Below are 20607 nucleotides of genomic sequence, written 5' to 3' on the forward strand. Positions count from 1 at the left end.
CGCCCCCCCCCCCCCCCCCCCCCCCGCAAAACGCACACACAGCCGCGCGCGCCCTCGATGCTACTCGACGTGCACGCGACGCGCAGGCATGAATATTCATCTGCAACTTTTCTGCAAATTCCTACATGAGCGAAATCTAACTCTGCTATATTCATAATCCGAATTGTGATTATTAGGATATGAAAATGAAGGCGTGTCAGAGCTTTTGTTTCTCTTGTCTATATTTAAGCTCAAGCAAATGTGCTCTCACCGCCTTTGCTTGCGTGTGCGTACGTTAGCCACGCGGGGGCGCAGTTGAGTGCAGGAAGTTTGCAGGTCGCTGACCCTCTTGCGCGGGTAGCGCGCACGCGCGCGCACGGCGGCACGGGTCATGTTTTCATGTCAACTGAGTTGCGTTTTAGTGTCAACACGCGCGATTGTTGTGAGCTCACAATGAAAGTCGAACTTCATTCCAATCTTTATCAACTCTTATTGAGGACGGTTTCAAAATAGGATTCTGGATGAGACAAGAAAGAGCAGCCGGCGAGAAACATCCATTCAAGCTTTGATGTTCTCACGTTTTGCATTTTGTCAGTACGAGTGTTTCCTGGTCCAAGTTAGTAGAAGTTCCTTTTTTTAGTAGAAGTTCCTCAGGGAAGTCGCCGGTTCTGGTCGAAGGTTCGAGTAGGACGTTTCTCGTCGGAGGTTGGAGCAGAAGGTTCCCATAGAAACATCTAGTGGAGGTTTTCTGGTAGAAGGTCATAGTACAAGGTTCCATCAGGAGGTTCTAGTAAAAAGCTTCTGGTAGAATGATCTGGCCACCATACTGGCCACTCGTGCCAGAGTCGCATCTGCCCCATTTGCACACGGATTGAGGAGGATCTTCAACATTTGCGCGACCGACATCGTCCCAGACGATCGCGCTACTCGTCACTTCAAACCGCATCCGCCCCTTGAAGTCTCGGCGCCCTTTGCACGACGCTCGTTGCGAGATGAGTCATTCGAACTGCTCGAGGACTCTGCATCTTCTAGCACAATTGTTTTTTGTCAATGTCTTTCTGTCTCCAAAGCGTTCCCTGTCAATCGACCGTCCGTCGTCGTACTCGAGCGGCTCCGACGACCGGAGACAAATTCCTTGTGTGTTTTGGACATACTTGGCAAATAAAGAGGATTCTGATTCTGATTCTGATTCTGATTCTGATCTAGTTAGTATGCTTAAAAATCATCAACGCGCTGGTCGCTAACTTGTTTTCTTCTTCGTCGGTGAGCTTTGACGTTGTCACATTTGAGCGTTTCGGCTACGTGGTGTCAGGATGTCGTCCGTCGTTTAAGGGGGGCTCGGGACCTCGTCGGGGCGACAATTGCGCGGCGAAGCCCCCGGCGAGGGCCGCGGCCGCCGCTTGAGCCGAAAGGCCTCGGCGCTGATCGCGGGCAGCGGGACCTTGGCGGTCTGGTTGAAGAGCACGTAGTCGACGGTGTAGCGCCTCCTGCCGGCCCGGATCATCTCCTGGAAGACGTGACCCCACAAGATGTCGTCCCGCGTGTAGGACGTCCGCGTCTGGTGCAGCGTTCCCGTGCTGTCGTCGGTGTACGTGAAGGACACCACCACTTCCAGGTCGGAGCCCCGCAGCTCCGCCGGGCTCATCCCGTACAGCGGACTGCCCTCCCGGATGCGGTGGCAGATGGCGGTCGGCGCCACCAGGACGATGTCGGGCTGCTGGATGACCAGATCCCGGTAGGTGACGTCCACCCTGCCGGTGGCGTGGGCGTCGGCGCGCACGATCTGAGCGCGCGCCGTACCCTCCACCAGGTGGTTGCGGCGGAAGTCGCCCACCCGCCAGGAGAGGCACAGGTGGCCGTCGCGGAGGTTGACGACAGCGCAGTTGCTGAAGCCCACCGTCTGCGCCCGCTTCTTGGCCGAGGCCATCTTGGCGACGGCGATGCCGATGACGAAGGTGTTGATGAAGCAGCTGACGACGTCCTGGACGGTCACCGCCGCGATGGCCGCGGCGCAGTTCTCCGACATCCCTCTGGTGCCGTAGCCGATGGTGGTCTGAGTCTCCAGTGAGAATAGGAAGGCGGCGGTGAAGCTGCGCACCTTGTAGACGCACGGCGCCGTCTTGTGGTCCTGGACGTCGCCGTGGGCCAGCGCGATGACCCAGAAGAGGATCCCGAAGAAAAGCCAGGACAGGATGTAGGACAGCGCGAAGATGAGGAGCATCGCCCTCCAGCGGATCTCCACCAAGGTGGTGAAGATGTCGGTGACGAAGAAGAGCCACTCCTCGGGAAGGTGGCGGAAAACCACGTCGCAGCTGCCCTCCTTGCGCACGTAGCGCCGCTTCCGGCTCCCGGGACTCTGCTCCGTCTCCGCCGCCGTCGCGTCGTCGCCGCGCTCGACGCTTTGGTACGACTTCGGCATCCTGGCGACTGACAAACACAACGCACAAACTCACGGGTCACACGTCTGCGCTCAAACTCCCGGACAGCAACACTCAACACGACCTTGAGTTGTAGCGTAAAAGCTTTCCGATAGAAGCATCTCAGTCAAGGTTTTAGTGGAAGTTTCCTCTTAGAAGGTTTCGGATAGTATAGCCGAGATTTCCGAGCAGAAGGTTCTGGCAGAAGTTTTTTTTTTAGAGTTGAATCTCGTCGATGGTTCAGAAGTTCAAAGTTCTACTAAGAGGTTTTAGCAGAAGCTTCTAGTATAAGTTTCTATTCCAATTTTTTTAGTAGGAGGTTCTGGTGAGAGGCTTTGGTAGAAGTTTTGTCGTCGAAGGTTCTAGGAGGAGGTCCTACCACAAAACATATTGTCGGTTCTTGAGGATGTTCTGCTTCGACGGCGTTGCGGAGATTTTCGAGCTGACCATTCAGTCGGAAGGTTCTTGCAGAACGGCGGTTCTGGTACAATGTTAAGTTGAGATGTTCTAGAAGGTCTCACATAAGGTTCTATTATCGTTTTTCTACGGGGAGGGTCTCACTTTACATTTGGACAATTTGTACCGCACGATATACGGTATTTGTACGACTTTACATTTGTACTACACTCGATATTTCGATTACACTTTATATTTGTCAAACACTCCATATTTGTGCTACGCTGTATTTGTACCATTTGTACGACACTTTGCGATGACATTTGGTGTAAAATTGTAGTAGCCAATGCCTCAGCACTGCAATGTGCTGTAAGTTGAGTATGCGGGCACCGAGTACTGGGTTGCCCCCGGGGCAAGGGGGTCGCGCGCACGTCGCCGCACCGGGATGCGCTCCTGTTTTCTCCACGCGGCAGCGGGCGCCTTTTGACCTCAAAGCCGCCGCCGCCGCTGTGTACAAAACACACGCTGACCTTCGCCGCAAACTTTCCACTGCGACGTTCTCCACAATCCCCGGGGATGCGGTCTGGGAATTGCGCGATTCCCTCAATTACGACGCCATTACACGCTCTCCGAGTGCGAGTGGCACCGTGACCCCCGGGCGAGGCCGCCCCCCTCCCCTCCCCTTCGTGCCTCCTGCCACCCTTGGCCGAGTGCAACGCAAGCCGCTCGTTAGCCCGCGGCGGGCGACGTTCCGGGACGACCTTCAAATGCTTCTTACGAACGCCGAGTGTTACAAAACATCGTTACAACGCTCGTAGCTTCGCGCGCCGCTGAGCACGCGAGCCGTTAGTATGCTGCTAGCGAGAGGTCGCCATGACGACGGCCATCAACGTGTTCACGGATGCGTTTTGGACATAAAGTCCCTGAAAAAAACCAAAACCTCTCCCGGCCACCAACACAAACTTCCACAATATTCCTTGACGAGCAGAACGTTCAATCGGAAATTTCTAGTGGACGTTTTCTCGCATGGAAGTGTAGACCTGAAGTTCTAGTGAGAGGTTCTAGCAGAGGTTTTCTCGTAGAAAGTTAGGTTCAAATGTTCTATTAGTACGGCTTTACTGGGGGTTTTCTACTCGAGGGTTGTAGGAGAAGGTTAAGACGTGAAGTTCTCGTAAGACATTCTAGTGGAGGTTTTCCAGCCGAAAGATGTGGTAGGAGGTCCTACTAGAAGTTTTCAACGAGAAGGTTTTCCGAAGACGTTGTCGTAGAAAGTAAAAACACGAGTTTGCATTTGTGTTCGTTTTCACGGAAAGGGAGAGAAATGCAATATATCCCAAAGAGTCGGGTTGCATTTGACATTTTGACATTCAAAGTTAGAAAAACAGGACTTGAGAATCATCTTCACTACCTTTTGAATGATCGCAAGAAGTGAGACTATATAGGGAACATATTGTCACAGGAATGCGTCGTGACATAACCGTAGCAGGTGTTTGAGTCGAAACGTGACCTTGAATGTGAATGAAGACGCGATTCGCAAAGTCTTGCGACCTTGACACCACCGATGGCGCGAGGCCATTTTCACAAAGGCAAACGAACAAACGTCTCGGTTCTCGGAGGAGCTCGAACCAAACCGAAACAACTTCGGCGCGGGTGTTCACTTACCACCTCGGCGACGTTCTGCGACAAAACGCAACATCCCGGGAGAAAATCAAGAAGGAGAAGAGGGCGAGCGCTACCTGAGGTCTGCGCGTGCCTCCGCGGACGTGCGTGCCGGAATGAAGCGAGACACCCGTCAAGGCAAAACACGGCAGCGTGACGCCTCCCGCCTCCCGCATCTCAGGTGACCGTGCCCCGACGGGAAGCGTTTAGCGCTGACACGCCCTCGCCGGCTTTTCAAAAGAAACCCGACTCGTGTCCTCAAAATGCTCACGCCGCCGATCGCGCGCACCATTTGCCCTTGTGACCGTTCCCCGCTGGTGTCGCGCTCCAAAATCAGCAAAAGCGCACGTCGACGCTCCGACGAATGACTGAACAGTTCGCGGCGGCGGCGGCAGAGGCGAAGGGGGTGCGGGCCCGTAAGCGTCCGGTTAGTTCTCCCAAAGGTTTCATGTGCGAGTTAACAGGCACAGAGCGGAAAAAGAAATCTTCTGTTCCCAAAAGCGCCTCCAAACGGGCAACGGGGTCTCGTCGCCAACCGGAGCGCGACGCGCCACGGGCGGGCAATCTTTCTCTTCTCTTCCGAGCGTCGCCGGGTCACGTCCTTCGCGTTGTGACCTCCGCGCCGATCGAGGCACGTCGAAATCCTTTGGGTTCGGGGCTCCCGTTCACCTCAATCCGATCTCAGATGCGCTGGGCTCGTATTTTCGTGGCTCAGCCACTCGTCCGACTTTCCCCCCGCGTTTCGGTGCGAATTATTTTGTGGACGTGCAGACGAGATTTACAAATGAATGATTATTGTCAAGCGGCACGGTGGGGAACGGTTAGCGCACGTGCCTCACAGTTGTGAGGTTGCGGGTTCCAATCCCGGGCCCGGCCCGCGTGGAGTTTGCGTGTTCTGCCCGTGCCCGCGTGGCTTTTCTCCGGGCGCTCCGCTTTCCTCCCGCATCCCCAAAACATGCGTGCCAGCTTGATTGAAGACTCTAAATTGCCCGTAGGTGCGAACGGGAGTGCCGACGGTCGTTTGTTTAGATGTGCCCCGCGATCGGCCGGCGACCGCTTCGGGGCGCACCCCGCCACCCGCGTGAGGACAAGCGGTCGGGAAATTACGATGACGATCGTAATAACGCATTCGGTATCGTGCGATATCTTGAGCATTCTGAAATGTCTTAACGAAAACGAAACCTACAGATGAACGTGGCTCTTTTATACCTCGTGTAAAACGAAGATCCCGTATTTTGCCCGACCGACCTTTTCTCGTCTTTGGGATGGAATATTGTCACGTATTGTAAACGTGAATCGAAAGGGCCCACGCATTCCTGAGCTCGAGACGGTTTTCTGCCGAGGGGCCCGAAATCAGCTCGTCGGAACTTCTCGAGCTGGAGCACGCCGCCGGCGAAGATCTCCGGCGGCCTCTCCGCTCCCGAGCCGGCGCCGTCGACGTAACAAACCCGTGTGCCCTCACGAGACGGAGGCGACCGATCAGAGGGAAAATACGGACAAAGCGGATACAAAAGCGGGTCGAACAGACGTAGCCCTTCCCGGACACCCGGGTGACGAAACCGAGGTGTTTTCTTTCAAATAGAATTGACGCTTTGGTGCGAAGTCGTGAGAGAGTCACTCCGCGGAAGTCGAAATAGACAAAGTACGAGACCGAAATGGACGTACATTTCCGCACGCGTGTGGGAAATCAAAATACTTTCAGACCGTGGCCGTGCGCGGAAAAACCGAACGCGTCGGCTCACGTTTTTCTACACGGTGTTCATTTTCACAGACGTGTGTTCGTCACAGTAGAAAGGTGGCGCGGCGGTTCTCATGAAGCGGACTTCCTTTGCTCCTCAACTCTTTTCGGCGTCACGAGTGCGTCAACATCGGGCGGGCGGCAAATCGCCAATTTCAGAAAGTCATTTGAGTGGCCGCCAGTGCGCCCTCTGGCGGACAACATTAGCAACAACGTTTTGAGTGAAAATGCTGCAGTTATTGTGTCGTCTGTCCCCGCGGGCCCGATCGGACCCCCGACTGTACGTGCGACGCCCGCGCTCTACGTCACGAACCCGGTGAAGATCGGGGCACGTCGGCGAATCGACGGCCTTTCGGGCGGTCGATCGGGTCCGCGTTTCGGCGTTCGCTCCGACGATCGTTGGGTCGTCCGGGTGCGACGTTCGAGCCGTTGTGCGGTCGCTCGGGCGCTCGTTCTGGCGTTTTCTGACGCCTGTCCGGACGGTCTCCAATTCTTTCGGTCGAGTGTCGTTCAGGCAGTTGTCACGCAGTCGCTACGGCGCTCGCGCGGAGGTTCAAGCGGTGTCGCGCGATCCGGGGGCTCCTTCGCTAGTTTCGGCACTCGTCAGCTCGTCCGTGCGGTTGTCGAGGCGGCGGTCGGTCGAGCGGTTGCATTTTCCCGCCGTTTGTTGCGGCGCTCGCTCGGCCGTCGGCGCGGACCGGCGTTCGACTTCGTCCCCCGCGAGTGGACGCGCGGTCAAAGTCTGAGCGGACTGTGTCATCATTCAGCAAGCATTTGAAGATTCTCAATCCAACAAGTTCCGACGATCGCGTCCTCCCATCTTCCACCTCGACTTCCCCAAAAATCCTTCGTCTTGCCTCCTTTTTAGCCATGACGACATGCAGCTTTTGCGCTCTAATAATCAGTTCACGCATCCGTTGTGTATATCCAAAAAAACGAAACATTCCGTTCGTATGCAACATTGTTCCATGCATCTGATTCAATCGGGAGTTCATGTATTGATTGTAAATCATATTTCAAAAATAGTCAAATAATTCACATTTAACAATGGTATTAAATGATGATTCAATCATAATTACATTTTTAAGTAAAAAATAAATGATTTTCTAAAGAAACCCTTTCAAAGAATATACATTTTAGGTTTTTTAATTCATTTTGTTAAACGGTTGGTTACTCGATTCTCATGAAATTATTGCATAAAATACAAAATTAGAATGCATTTTATTATCCCGAAAAACTGGCACCTAATTTGAATTGATTGTATTCAATAAATATACAGTTTAAATTATTTGTAAATAATACGTTGAAAATGAGAATCCATTATTTTAGTGATTAAAATGCCCTTTTAATAGAAATGTTTGTTGTTCGCTTTGCTATTGTTTTTAAAGGTTTTCTTTTCTTCTGTTCAATTTTAATGTTTTGTGTGTGCGCGTTATTGTGTTTCAGTTGCAGATGTTTAAAGTGTTCAGTCAATAAAGTGGAGTTGATATACTGCGCTAGACCGACTAAAATCAATCCATTAGTGTAAATATTTACCATTTCTTTACAATAAAGTATTTTGCGAGCACATCTTCCCGATTGTTTTTTGTTTTTGAAGCTCATCTGCGAATGAGCTCGCCCATTTGTCCGTTTTGGTGAGTGAAGTTAAAAGTCCCAAGCTCGAAGCTCACTGCTGTTTTGTTTTTTTTTCTCCCAGGATGCACCTGGGCGAGGGCTCATGCCCACCTCTCATCTGCAGCCAAGCTCAAGCAATGTGTGTTTGCGCGCGTGATTATATTGTTACACTATTGCCGCTATTCCAGCCGTCTGCAACATTTTCCGATGCTCTAATATTTTCCATGATATTTTCCCAGCGCGGCTGCAGGCGCTGTCATCGCTTTGCGTTGTCCAACATTACACGCGCGGCCGCTTTTTAACGGGCTTGTTAACCTTTTCAAACACAAACACGCGCGCGTTACGAACGCACGCTTTAACGAGGAGCGTTAGCACGTTAGCGCGCGCTCGTTAGCGTCCCGTGATTCGCCGCGGGGGGGCGTGGTGAAACTCAGGTGCGCCGCAGCGAGGTCACGGTGACCTTGAAGCCGTGACGCAGAACGCGCTGGCGCCGCGAGCCGCTCGCCGTTTCGTGCTCGGCGAAAGCATTAACACCTCCGAGACGTGCAGAATGAACAAAATTCGGTTCTGTCCATATTGAACATTTCTTGTCTGGATTATAAAAGAAACCATTTGGACTGTCTTAAGTTTAACCCTAACCCCCCCCACACAAAAACAAAACAAAAAACAAAACAATGATCAATAAATAAGTCATCATAAGAAAACTGACTCAATAGATTGGGACGCAATTCTTCACCTTGATCCTCGCGTTAGCATCACAACTCGCTACGTTCTGCCATTTTGCGTCATGTTTTGAAATGTTGCCGCACGTTGTGAAGATTTCACGGATGCTTGATTTGAAGAAAGTCAGGAATCCAATTCAAATCTGCCAGAAAAATCCCAATTCGATTTTTTTCCTAAAATCGTTCAGCCCGACAACAACAGCCGGGGTGAAAAGAAATGAGGAAAATAGCACTTTCTACTATTGTGCATCGTAAAGCAAACAGAATTGAAAGAATTCAATGATTTTTGTCACACTTTTTGCTTGCCAACCAGAGGAGACGTCACCGCAACTTCAGCCGTAATATTAGTCGTTCTTCGCAGAGGACAAAGAATGTATGCTTTTGTGTATTATGTTGTGCGTCTGCATTTGCGTTGACATATGCATCGCTTCGAGGGTCGTAACACAGCCACGAAGATGCTATTCGTCAGCCTGTCACATGATGTGCTAGCATTAAGCTAGTGGAGGCTACGCTTTGAGGTAGCAGGAAGAGCTCATCTCACACCTGATTCCCACACTTGCGCGCGGAACACCTCGACTTGCGCGGGGAGGCTCGGTAGCGTGCTCCGCGGCTCTTATTATTTGCAGCTGCTGCGTGTGTGTGCTGTTTGGCGCACGGCGTGGGTGAATGTTGGCGCCGAAGGACGCGTCCTGCAGTTTTGTGGGAACGGGCCAATCCAAACGCTCCGTGGGACGTTCAAGGACAGAAGCTGAGCTGGTCCACGCGTGTCCGGGCTGTTAGCGTGTGGCTAACGTGTCTCAAGGCGTGTGCGTCAAAGGACTCGGTTGACGTGCGATGCGTGTCGGCAGGGGTAGTGCGTGCGTGCGTGCGTGCGTGCGTGCGTGTGTATGACTTCCTGTCACCTAAAAAAAGATCACAAATGAAGACTAAGAAGAACGCGTGTGTGTGTGAGTGTGTGTCGCACACATGGACCACACGTGTGGCGCTGTCACAGCGGCGGCGGCGCCACACGCACACGGCGTGACCGTGGCGGCGCAGATCGGCTCCAGATGCGAGCCCGTGCGCGGGTTAAGGGTTAGCCTTCTCTCGACCTGAGTGACGTCGCCGCGGCCCAAAGCAACGGCAAACGTGTCACGCGTGCTCGTGTCCGCGTGCGCCGTGTTGCGCCCCGCTAACGTGCTAGCTACTCATTACAAGCCGAGCGTGCGCGTAAACGTTACGAAGCGGAACGAAAGCGGCCACTTTTGTTTATTTGGCAACTGTGTTTGTTAACTTGTTTACTAGTTAGCAAACTAGCTTCATCCGCTCAGCTAAGTAAGTGCATCTCATTATCATCTTCCTGTGTGTGTGCGCTGTGTATTTGTATCTGTATTCTGTGTGTGTGTGTATGTATGTATGCATGTGTGTGCGTATACAGGGGTGTTGTGTTGTCTGCTGGTGTGTGTATTAGAATGTGTGTGTTGTGTGTCTGTCTACCAATGCATTTGCACATATATGTGAATGTGTGTGTTGAGTGTGTGTGTGTGTGTGTGCGTGTATGTGAGACGTGTGTTTTAAATGTGTGCGTGCACGTGTTGCGTGTGTGTACGAGTGTGTTTCAAGTGTGTGCGCACGCATATTTGTGTGTATGAATATGAGTGTACTCGTGTGTGTGTTGTGTCTGTCTACCAATGCATTTGCACATACATGTGAATGTGTGCGTGTTGAGTGTGCATGGATCTTTTAAGTGTGCATGCGCATATGTTGCATGCGTGTACGTGTGTTTTCAGTGTGTGCGCGCACGCATATTTGTGAGCACGTAAAAGCGTCTGCGTGTGCTTGCGTACGCATGTATGCGTGTATTTGGAACAACCGTGCGTGTGTGTCTTTTCCTTCTCGTTTACGGCTTGCACTTCCTGTCCCTTTGCGCACCTGTGTGCTGACTTTCAAAAGAGAGATTCCAGAGTTTATCCGTCCGTGTTCATTTGTTTTTATTTTACGATCATCATTATTTGTTTATGACGGCCCGCTGGAAGCTAAGTTAGCCGCAGACGCTAATTACACGGCGGACGGCACGTTCGCGCGCTTACGGCCTCGTAAAACGCACGGACGTCGGTCCGGCTCCCGACGCCGTTCCGCGGCGCCAAAGCCCGGACGCCGGCGCCGCCGAGTGCGGCCGAGTAACGCCGAGTCCCGTCGAGTCCCGTCTGCGATTCGGTGCGGCCGGAAGCGCTTCCTCTTTGCTCTCGAGCGCAGCCTTTTCGTAGCGACCGGAACTGGCCGCTAACGTGCTCGCCTCGCCTCAAATTCATCTTCGATAAATCGCATTGTTTCAACGAAATCGTATTGTTAAAAATAAATCCCGAGCACGTCGCCTTGTTCGAAACGAATCACAAAGAAATCAAAACGACGCCCAGCTCGTGACCGCAAGTGAACGCGGGAACGTCGAGTCGCGGTCGTTTGGGGTGAAAAATTGAAAAGATCGAGCAAAAGTAGGACAGACTTTGCGAAAGACGAGGTTAATAAAACTGCTGGAACGTTTAGGGTGGCGGGCGGCGGCACGCGTGGTGAGCAGAGAGCCGATGTCCGGCCAGTGAGTCTTTTAAAGATAAATCAAGTTGTCCGCGGGAGAGAGGCGACGCAGAGTCCGCACGACCGCAGGGGCTGTGCAGATACTCGAACTCCTCCGCTTGAGGCAGGATCTCATTCCCGACCCGGAGAGGGCCCGCCACCCTTTTCCGACGAAGGACCGTAGCCTCGGATTCGGCGGATTCGGATTTCCCTCCCGGCCGCTCCGGCGATAGTTGAAGATCGCGGCTCGACGGAGCCGACGAAACCGCATCATCGGCAAAAGGCAGCGAACGCGGCGCCGAGGTCACAAAAACCGGACCCCCCGACACCTCGGCTGCCTGTCCGTAAAAGTTATGAACAGAAACCGTGACGAAGTTCAGCCTCGGCGGAGTCCGACCCTCGCTGGAAACAAATCCGACTCACTGCCGCCGACGCGGCCCGGACTTTGACACCGTCGTACGGGGATAGAACAGCTCACCGCGGGGGGGGGGTCCGGTACCCATACTCCGGCAGCACCGCGCTACAGGAAACAACTCCGCCCTTTTGAAGGTTCTGCTTCTCAACCACACCACTTCGCACTCTCTCGGGAACATCTCCGGTGAGAGTTGACCGCGGCTCGATGAAGCCGACAAAAGCACATCATCCGCAGAAGGCAATGCTGAGGTCCCCGATCCGAACCCCCTCAACACATCAACTGCGCCTATAAATGCCGGCCCTAAGGGTTCTGAACAGAATCGGTGACAAAGTTCAGCCTCGGCGGAGTCCGACGTTCGCTGGATCCCGTTTCCGACCGGACCCGACTCCGACGCCGGTCGCGCGGAGACCAAACGGCCGGGATCGGGGGGTCCGGTACCCCTCCTGAAGCGCCTCCCGCAGAAATCCCCGAGGGAGGCGGTGGGTCGCCTCGGAGATATATGTCCGCAGACCGATTGGACGGACTCCCTCGCGCCCTCCAGAACCCAGAAGCAGAAACCTGCTGAGGGTGGAGAGACCAAACAGAGAAATCTGAAAAGAAAGAAGACAATGAACGCAACCGCCCGCGTTAGCCACCTGACCTCCGTTTGACTTCATGAACATGTTGATGACCTCCAGCTGCAGTGTGCGCGTGCGCGTGCGTGTGCGCTCACTTTGCAGGTCAATTAAAAAACAAGTCGCGTCAACGTGAACTCGGACCGCGTGCGTGTGCGCACCGTGTGTGTCGAATTAGCGCTGAGTCAGGAGCCTTCGGATGTCTGACACGCGGCTTCCGACCATTCCGGCCTTAAACGTTTTCCTGTGTATTTGCGCTCTAAACTCGACTCCGCTTTGTGTGTCTACTTCTTGTGAATGTTTATTTGGCACACGCTCGCACGCATAATGTGATGAATGAGAATAGAAATGAATAGAAAGGTTTCGATTCCCCCACCGCGGATGTCGTCACGGCGACCCCACGCGGCGTGAGCGTGCGCGCGCGACGCTGTGCGATCGTCGCGATCCCTCGCAGCCGAGTCGAGTCTCTCTCGCTCACGGCCGATAACGATAGTTGAGTGATGGGATCAAGATGCGGGAACGTCGTCGGCGGTTTCCGCACGGAACGCGTTAGGTAAGCCGCTTTCCTGAAACAGCGCCGAGACGGCGGTGACTTTTTGCGGCTGCGTTCCGGGCAATCCGACTTCCGCATCGGGCGAAACGGGTCGGAGCGTTTCCTATGATTATTCGGGATTAGCTGTCACACTTACTATTCAAATGCTTTCACGCACGCAAACTACCGAAAGGCACAACTCAAACACTCTCATGCGCACTAGTCTTGCTCTCACCAGGACTTCTCAAACATTCTCAGTAACACGACTCAAACACTTTCATTAACACGACTACAATGCGTTCACGCGAGCGCGTCAATCACATTCTCACACACGTCGCTGGCATTCACGAGTTCACGTCAATCCTGCTCACGCACGCGTCGATCGTGCTCCCACGTGAATAGCGTCAACCTTTTAGGAGGAGGCAGTTCAATTCAAAAAGTGAAATGCTGCACACTGCACACACTCCAGTGAAGTATTTCACATTTCAATGAATTTCTTCCGTTCTATCTTAAAATAAATAAGGATTGTTTTTTTACAAGCATGCATGCGAACGTCGGAGATGGACATGTGAAAGGATCGGAGTATATCTTCGGAACGGATTTGAGGACGGTACGGGAATAGATCTGACATGTTCATGCGAGTGCGTTTGAGCTGCATGTGTGCAGACGCTTGACATGTTTATGTGAGCGTGTAGTTATATGAGTTGAAAAGGAAGCGGTTTCAAAATAAAATACGGCATCGACCAACGGCCATAAAGTACAACAGTAAGCCTAACTTATGCAGTAGCGTTACATAGCATTACACTGTATAGTACATACGGATGTATTTGTTATGTATATGTGTCGACAACAACCCTTTTCCTCATGGATTTCAAATGGCTGCTTTTAATGTGTAAGCGCCGTAGGATAGGACGTTAACGCCGGGCCGATCGGAAGCCGTTTCGTGTACGACGGAGGGCTCGGCCGGCGCTATCGAGAGCGAGACGCCATTGTTCGGACGCGGACGCTGCAGAATAAGTCTGCCTTCCGGGCTGAAGCGCTGTGGACTCCCTCCCTCCCTCTCTCTCCCTCTCCCTCCCTCCCTCCCTCCCTCTCCCTCTCTCTCTCTTTTCTTTCTTTCAGGAAGTTCTCACGGTCACGTTGAGGAAACTCTGTGCGCCGATTCCCAGGCCGCCGATTGGCCCGGCGCCGCAATGCATCCTGGGAAACGGCCCGCTCTCCATTGTCCGCACGGGCGAGCGTGTTCCTGTACGGCGTGTGTGATTGTTTCTGTTTCATAGATGACGACTTTTGATCATTGATTGTTTTGGGGAGGTTTGCGTTTTTGATGTGTTTGTAGCATTCATGTTTTTGGGATATATGTTTCCGACATGTGTTTTTTGGATGTTCTTAACATTCCTTTTTGACCTTCGCGTTGTTGACATTTTGACGGGTTTTTGACATTCATATTTCAGTTTTTGACGTTTTTGTGTGTTTGACGTTTTTGTGTTTTTGACATGTTTATGATCACGATTTTTACAATCGTGAGTTTCACATGTTTTTGCCGTTCATATTTTTGGTGACATTTCTGTTTTCGATGTATTTTTGATGTTGGTGTTTTCGTTTTTTTTACCGTGCTTTTGCCGTTCATGTTTTCGATGTATTTTTGGCTTCGTGTTTTTGACGCTTGTGCTTTTGATATTTTTTTTCATTTGTGTTTTTTTGTTTTTAACGTTCGTGTTTTTGATGTTCATCTTCACGAAGTTCGTTTTTGACTCGCTCGGAGGGGATGCGGCCAGCGGGAGCCCGACGGCGCGCCGCTCCCAGCTGGAAGGGGTCACGACCTCCGGGCGGACAGGCCGGAGGTCCGGCAACTGCATCGACACCGCCCGCAGGAAAACACGACGGGTCGCCGCGCACCGGCCCGACGTTATCGAGACGACCGACGCAACCGAAGCAGCGGGTGAGAGCGCGCGTGACAAACTCTCGCGCGCACGACCGAAACGCGCTCGCGCTCACTCCTGACAAATGACAACGTTCGGCTCACGTTACCCTGACGACCTTTCTCTCCGTACCGCGTTTCTCGACTGCTCTCGCAGGCCTTCGACTTTCCGTTTGCTGTCGGGTCGACCTCGGCTCGCGCTCGCGGCTTCCGTGACGGCGAATGTTGACGAGCGGTTCGGGTCGTTCGTCTCCTGACGTGCGCGTCTGTCTGAGCGTGTGCGACAATGCGTGCGCGCGCGTGTGTTGTGATTGATTTTCAGCCGTGTGGTTTTTGGAGCGTCCGCACGCATTTTGGCAGCAGACGCCCGCAGACACAACATTCCCTCAGCTGTAACGCTTCCAGAACTTTCTTCCGGGAGGAGCCCCCGAAAGAATCGAGCCCGGCGACTCGCCGGGCCTCGCGCGCCCACGACTCGACGTCCGCCGACTTCGTTCGCCTGCCGGGACCTGACGGTCGCTAGCTCGCCGTCACGCGACTTTCATTCCTCGCGTGCGGAGCGCGAGCCCGAGCCCGAGAAGCAGACACGCTAAAGACACAAAATGCACACTCGTACACGACATTCACACACAGCACGTGTGCACGGTGCAGTTGTTGCGCCTCCTAGCAGGGAACTCGTGGAATTACACTCTCACCAGCCACTGAGCCAGGAAAGCCTTTCGTTATTATTATTAGTAGTAGTCGTTGGAGCCGGCGTTTTACTCGACGATGATCTTTCTTGAAGTTAATTTGAAATGAGCAACCGCGCCACCCGGTGGCCAATTTGTTTGTGCTCGGCCCATGATCTCGCGTGCGCGCATGCTTGTTGATCGGAGCAGGCGCGCTCGGCGGGATCTTCGCTGTGATTCACGCCGGCAGTCTTCTTGCATGATCGGATTGTTCACAAGTAGTTTGAACGCGCGCGACGCAACGTGGCACCAACAACACAAACAATGGCACGCACGAACGCTGCAGAGAAACTCGGGTCGTCCAAAAGTAAGTCAAAGACACTTCGAGGAAACGTCGACGGGAGCGGCACTGGATGTGAATATCGCTGGCCTTATTTGTTACCTTATTTGTTGCCATTTTTCATTAGGATTTTTCGGGTGCGTGCGAAATTTGCGCTCACTTTAAATGTTATTTGCAATTCATTCGACTGCTTTGGAGGAACCAATTTTATGAAAAATGTATGTTGTTTATTGACAACAAATTTAAAAAATCAAGCAAAAAAAAAGAACAAAAAACTGTACGTAAATAATCGCATCGTTAGAAAACATGACAAATGGGAGCAATTGTTTGATCTGTAAATCATTTTTGGGGAATCGTGCGTTTAGATTTCTCTTTTACTCTTTTACTCAACGCTGCAAATTGGGAAATGCCAAAGTGAGTTTTATTGTTCCTGTTACAGTGACAATAAAGCTCTATGCTATTCATAGCATAAATCCAACTTTTAAAAAACAGCAAGATACGTCAAGTACGCGCACAGCATAACTTCTAAATCTCGCCAGTGTGGAAAAACAATCACGCGTGACATCAAACAAAAAAACGTTTTACTTGTTACTTGTATTTGAATGAGGCGAAATGTTGGCGTCAATGAGGCTTTTTGGGTAAAAATGACATTGAAATTATAATTGTTTTTTTTTTTTTTTTTTTTTCTAGACGCGCGAGTTCTGAGCGCAATCAACGGAAAGAGTAAAAATGCATTAAGAGTCTTGGGAACGTCTGCGCACGCACAACAAAACGAAAGTCGAACGTCGCACAACAAAACCGATGCGAGTCGCAAACGCAACACCGGGACTCCCCGGTCCAATGTTTCGCGCGCCAAACGCGGGAGCCGGGCCCATATGCCAATAACCGACGCAAAAATGAATCGATGCGGCCAAATTCGGAGCCGGCCCCGAATTTGCACGCAGTAAAAGATTCTTCCTTTTGTTCGAGTCGCAACGGTCGCAAAGCGTGTCGCGCCGTTCGCCCGACCGGCCAATCGGGGAGCGTCTTCGGAAGACTTTGTCCGCCTTGCCGGTTCGATGCAAATCCACACTTCTTCATCGCGGTCTTTTTCTTTTTGGGGGTCTCAATTAAATTATGCGTTGGAGGGCAACGACGGAGGATGAGTTTGAAATGAGGTGGAAGTGTTTGGGGTTTCAATTATGAATACGAGCAATTGGCGACATTTTGAAGGGTCGGAAACGTTTGCTGAACAGTCGACTCGAGAAAATAGTAAAAAAAGTCATTGATGCCCCCCCACCCGCTCGTTTGCAATTGCCTGTAGCTCTTGAATATTTTTGTCCAAATGAAACTCCTCAACTCACTTCAGCAGCGTTCCTCGGCACCAAGGTGCCAGTACCGTTGTGTAAAAGAAGCTCCCCGACTCACCGCCACATTCCCTTTTTTCTACAAGCGGATCATCAACGAGTCGCGTTTTGTGTTTTTTGGGGGGATGGAAAGCATGTGAATTCGACTTTGAAGGCGCAAGCGGCAGCGCGTGTTTGCCGATTAGCGCTCGGCCCACCTTGACGGCCATGACGACGCCGCTGGGCACGTGCCTCATTTTGTCCACCACGCCGTACGCGCCGCGGCCCAGCTCGCCGATGCGCTCCAGGTCGTCGGCCTTCACCTCGAAATTCTGCTCGAGAAACACCGGCGACGGGACCAAATATGAAACCGGGGGAAGCGAGGCCGGGTGACACGCGGGACGTTACCTTGTCGCCGATGGTCACGCACGCTTTGGAGTCTAAATCTCTCGGCGGGCTGAAACGCACAGAAACAGTTTTAGTTGTCATACGTCGACAAGTCCATCTCCTGAGGGCCAAAGCCAGTAAAAAAGGGCGGCGTTCGAAAAGCGTCCCCTTTTTCTACAAGATCTTGAAGTGCGTCTGTGCTCCCAAAGTTCCCACAAAGCTAGAAAGCGTACAATTGTGTTGCTTTAAAAAAAAAACCAAAAAAAATGGATTGATTGATTGATTGATTGATTGATTGATTACTAGCTGTGCTCGCAGGGGTCACTACCGTGTATTTATTCTATTAATAGATACAGTTTAGGAGTGTATGCATAATACCAATACAAAATAGGCATATGGGGTGCACATATTATTTTTGTCCACTTGGGGTCGCCGTCCTCACGTTCTACACCGTAGTGTCTGTGACTCGGAAAAAGTGTGCGACTTTAAAAGGCGGGGCCTGGCCCGGAGAGCGAGGCGGGAGTCGACCGACGAGAGCGTCGATTTGGCCAGCGGCGCGCCTCGCTTTCGTTGTTGTGAAAAGCATCCAAATGAGCTCACGGTGCGGGAGGAGGCGTTCGCTGGAAGACTTCCTTGGGGAGCGGCAGGACGAGCTTCCTCTTGCCTGCGAACACCAAACCAAAGGTCAGCATCGGCAGAGTCGCGCGGCCGTGAGTCATATTAGGAACGGTCATCCGCTCGGACACGTCGCGATCCCTCGTTCGTCGCGGGGGTTCGATTCTGGGACGCCACCCGCAATAAGGGAAATCTGCAAATCAGTCGTAGTAGCAATTATATTTTAACGCTGGGTGAATCTCCCCAAACTCTTAACATCCATCCCGTACTCTTAGAAACACTTTCTATACTCGTAAACACCTTTTCAGCTCTTGAACTTACAGTAATGCACAGTTGCACTGTACAATATGTACATTTTATGCCTGGTGATGTGTTTTGATCCATTTCTTTTTCTTTTACAGCTAATTATTCAATGCTGGGGAAAAAAAAATTCCCCACGAATAATTACAGCATACACTAAAAATCCCTCTTGTAATATGAGAAAAAATCCACAATGCACTGAATCCGAAAAGAGGCGAAACGCAATATAGCGAGGGGACGCGATGCAGCAGCCAATCATATGGCAGCGGGGCATGTCCTGCCTAGAACACGAGTGGGATTCCTAATAACGCGTCATCAGACATGAGAACATCTCAAAGGGTGCAGCAGAAATGTTGAGCTTGAATCGGGAACGTTTGTTCACAAGATTCAAGATGAACGTTATCGTTCCACAAAGCGAGAAATTTGTTCCGGGCCGCAGCCAACAACAACACAACACGCCGTAAATCTGCGCATCGCATCGTCGAACCTGACCAAAAGTGCAAAACACGCTCAAATGTAGCGAACGAATCGGTAACCCAAAAAACAAAAACAAACTCTGAGTCAGAATTTGGGGATTCGAATGAAAACCAATCAAAGAATAAAATACGACGACAAAAGACTGCCCCGCCTTTCGATTTACGGCCGCCGCCGTTTGGACCTACCGCACACATGCGCAGTTGTACAGTAGCTTCTAAGTCCGGTAAGCGATCACGAATCCCCGCTGACGGAGCCGCCTCCCCCCGGCCCGGACGCTAATCCTCGCAGAACGATGAGATGCACGGACGTTTTTTACCGCACCGCGACCGGCGTGGGGCGAGGGATCCTGGTTAAGGGAAGCCATTTGTAACTAAAAAGAAGCCTTTTGCGTCAGCGTACCCTCTTCCTGGTGTCCTGACAAAATCTGCGACCCCCCCCCCCCCCCCAGATAGAAAAGCTGCCAGGACGCTACTGATAGTTTTCAAATGATCAAATTGGATTTTTCATTTGTTGGTTAACGACACGTCTTTATTTGGGAATAGTGCAAGGAGTACCAGTTCGATTGTGATTCGTTACTGGCAATGCGAATCGGGATTCAGACGGCGAGTCACAGATGTTACGCAAGGCTAACGCACGCACGCGCAAACCTTTTCTTGCCGAGTCATCACAATCGCGGCGAGGGTTCAAATGCGAAGCGGTTGGCGAGGCGGCAGCCGGCCGCCGCGACCCTCGCGACCAACGATACGACCAAAATTGCAAAGGCGGACGCCGACGGCGAGGAAGGAAAACGTTTGATGTTTTCCCAAACACTTCGCATCTGCGTTTTTGTGGTTAGTCAAACATCTGTAAAATCAAAATGGCATTAGCATCAAATGTGAACAATTCAACTGTGATTGGATGCTCAAAGAAGGGGCGGGGCCTACCTGGTCACTTCCTGCATGCCGGTGCGTTCGTGTGCGTGCGTGAGATTGCATGTGTGCACGTGTGATTGAGTGTGTGTTTGTACGTTCACTTGAGTGACTTTTCTTGACATTGTTAAACAGAGCGTAACACACGCACGCACGCACACACACACACACACACACACATATACGCGGTAGTTGTGCAACAGTTGACGTGTGCACGAGAGGGCGCGCACGCGTTAAGCAGTCATGTGCCCCCGTTGACCCCCCCCCCCCCGCCCCCACCACCACCACCACCACCACCACACACACACACACACACACACACACTCACTCATGCACACGCACACTTCAATGCGCCAAAATCGTGCACGACTCGTGACCACTTCCAGCACTCGTGCACGCGAACGAACGCCGCAGCAGCAGCAGGAAGTGTACACGCACAAAAGTGTCAGCAGACCGGAAGCGAGTGACCTGCTCACGCGCGTGCACGGACCGAGCGAGCAGGAGCTGCAGCGCGTGCACGACACAACCACGCGCTTACCTCCCCTGTTGGCTCTGCTGGGGCGGGGCCCCCCGGGGGTCGGGGGTCGGCCGCCCCCCTCCTCTTCCTCCCTGGAGCCTCTTGCGGCGCACATGCGTGCACGACGATCCGCGTGCACGAAGGAATCCTGCAGAGAAGCTGGCGCGCGTGCACGGGGGCTTACACGGCTGCCGCTCGCCTCGCCTGCGCGCTGCTTCCTGCTCCGACGGGCGCAAGGCATCACGGGACACGGAGTCCTGACTTTCGGCCTGTGCGCCGAGGCACGCTCCGCACGCACACTCACGTGATGATGATCCTAATCATGATCTCTACAATTAAAATGCACGTTGTCATGTTACAGTTCTGTTACGTTAATAATGTTAACTTTAACTTCTTCTCAGACGAAAATTCACTCTCGAGGACCGACCGATGCCGAGTTCGGAATGATCCAGAAAACTCCAGTGAACGAACGCACTGACAGGTCATTGTGACTACAAACCTTTCTTTCTTTCT

General features: G+C 52.2%; 1 protein-coding gene across 2 annotated transcripts; it reads right to left on the reverse strand.

Moving 5' to 3' along the window:
- Positions 1-290: 290 nt before the first annotated feature.
- On the reverse strand, positions 291-4584 carry LOC133417975 (inward rectifier potassium channel 16-like). 2 transcript variants are annotated; one of them, XM_061706263.1, is made up of 2 exons: positions 4529-4584; positions 291-2406 (listed from the first exon to the last, which is right to left on the reverse strand). In XM_061706263.1, exon 2 carries the CDS (start codon positions 2396-2398, stop codon positions 1307-1309), a length of 1092 nt encoding a protein of 363 aa, XP_061562247.1. In that variant the 5' UTR covers positions 2399-2406; positions 4529-4584; the 3' UTR covers positions 291-1306. The 2 variants fall into 2 exon arrangements, with proteins under 2 accessions (XP_061562247.1, XP_061562245.1); XM_061706261.1 differs by having other exon boundaries at positions 4455-4579.
- Positions 4585-20607: the final 16023 nt, after the last annotated feature.

Source organism: Phycodurus eques, chromosome 19, assembly GCF_024500275.1.
Source record: "Phycodurus eques isolate BA_2022a chromosome 19, UOR_Pequ_1.1, whole genome shotgun sequence".
NCBI lineage: Eukaryota > Metazoa > Chordata > Actinopteri > Syngnathiformes > Syngnathidae > Phycodurus > Phycodurus eques.

Excerpts from the sequence above, each read along its gene's own strand:
- LOC133417975 (XM_061706261.1), bottom strand. The coding sequence starts at position 4,488 with ATGTTGCGTTTTGTCGCAGAACGTCGCCGAGGTG. Across the intron at positions 2,407-4,454 it reads CGCAGAACGTCGCCGAGGTG|TCGCCAGGATGCCGAAGTCG; the intron begins GTAAGTGAACAC and ends TGTGTTTGTCAG.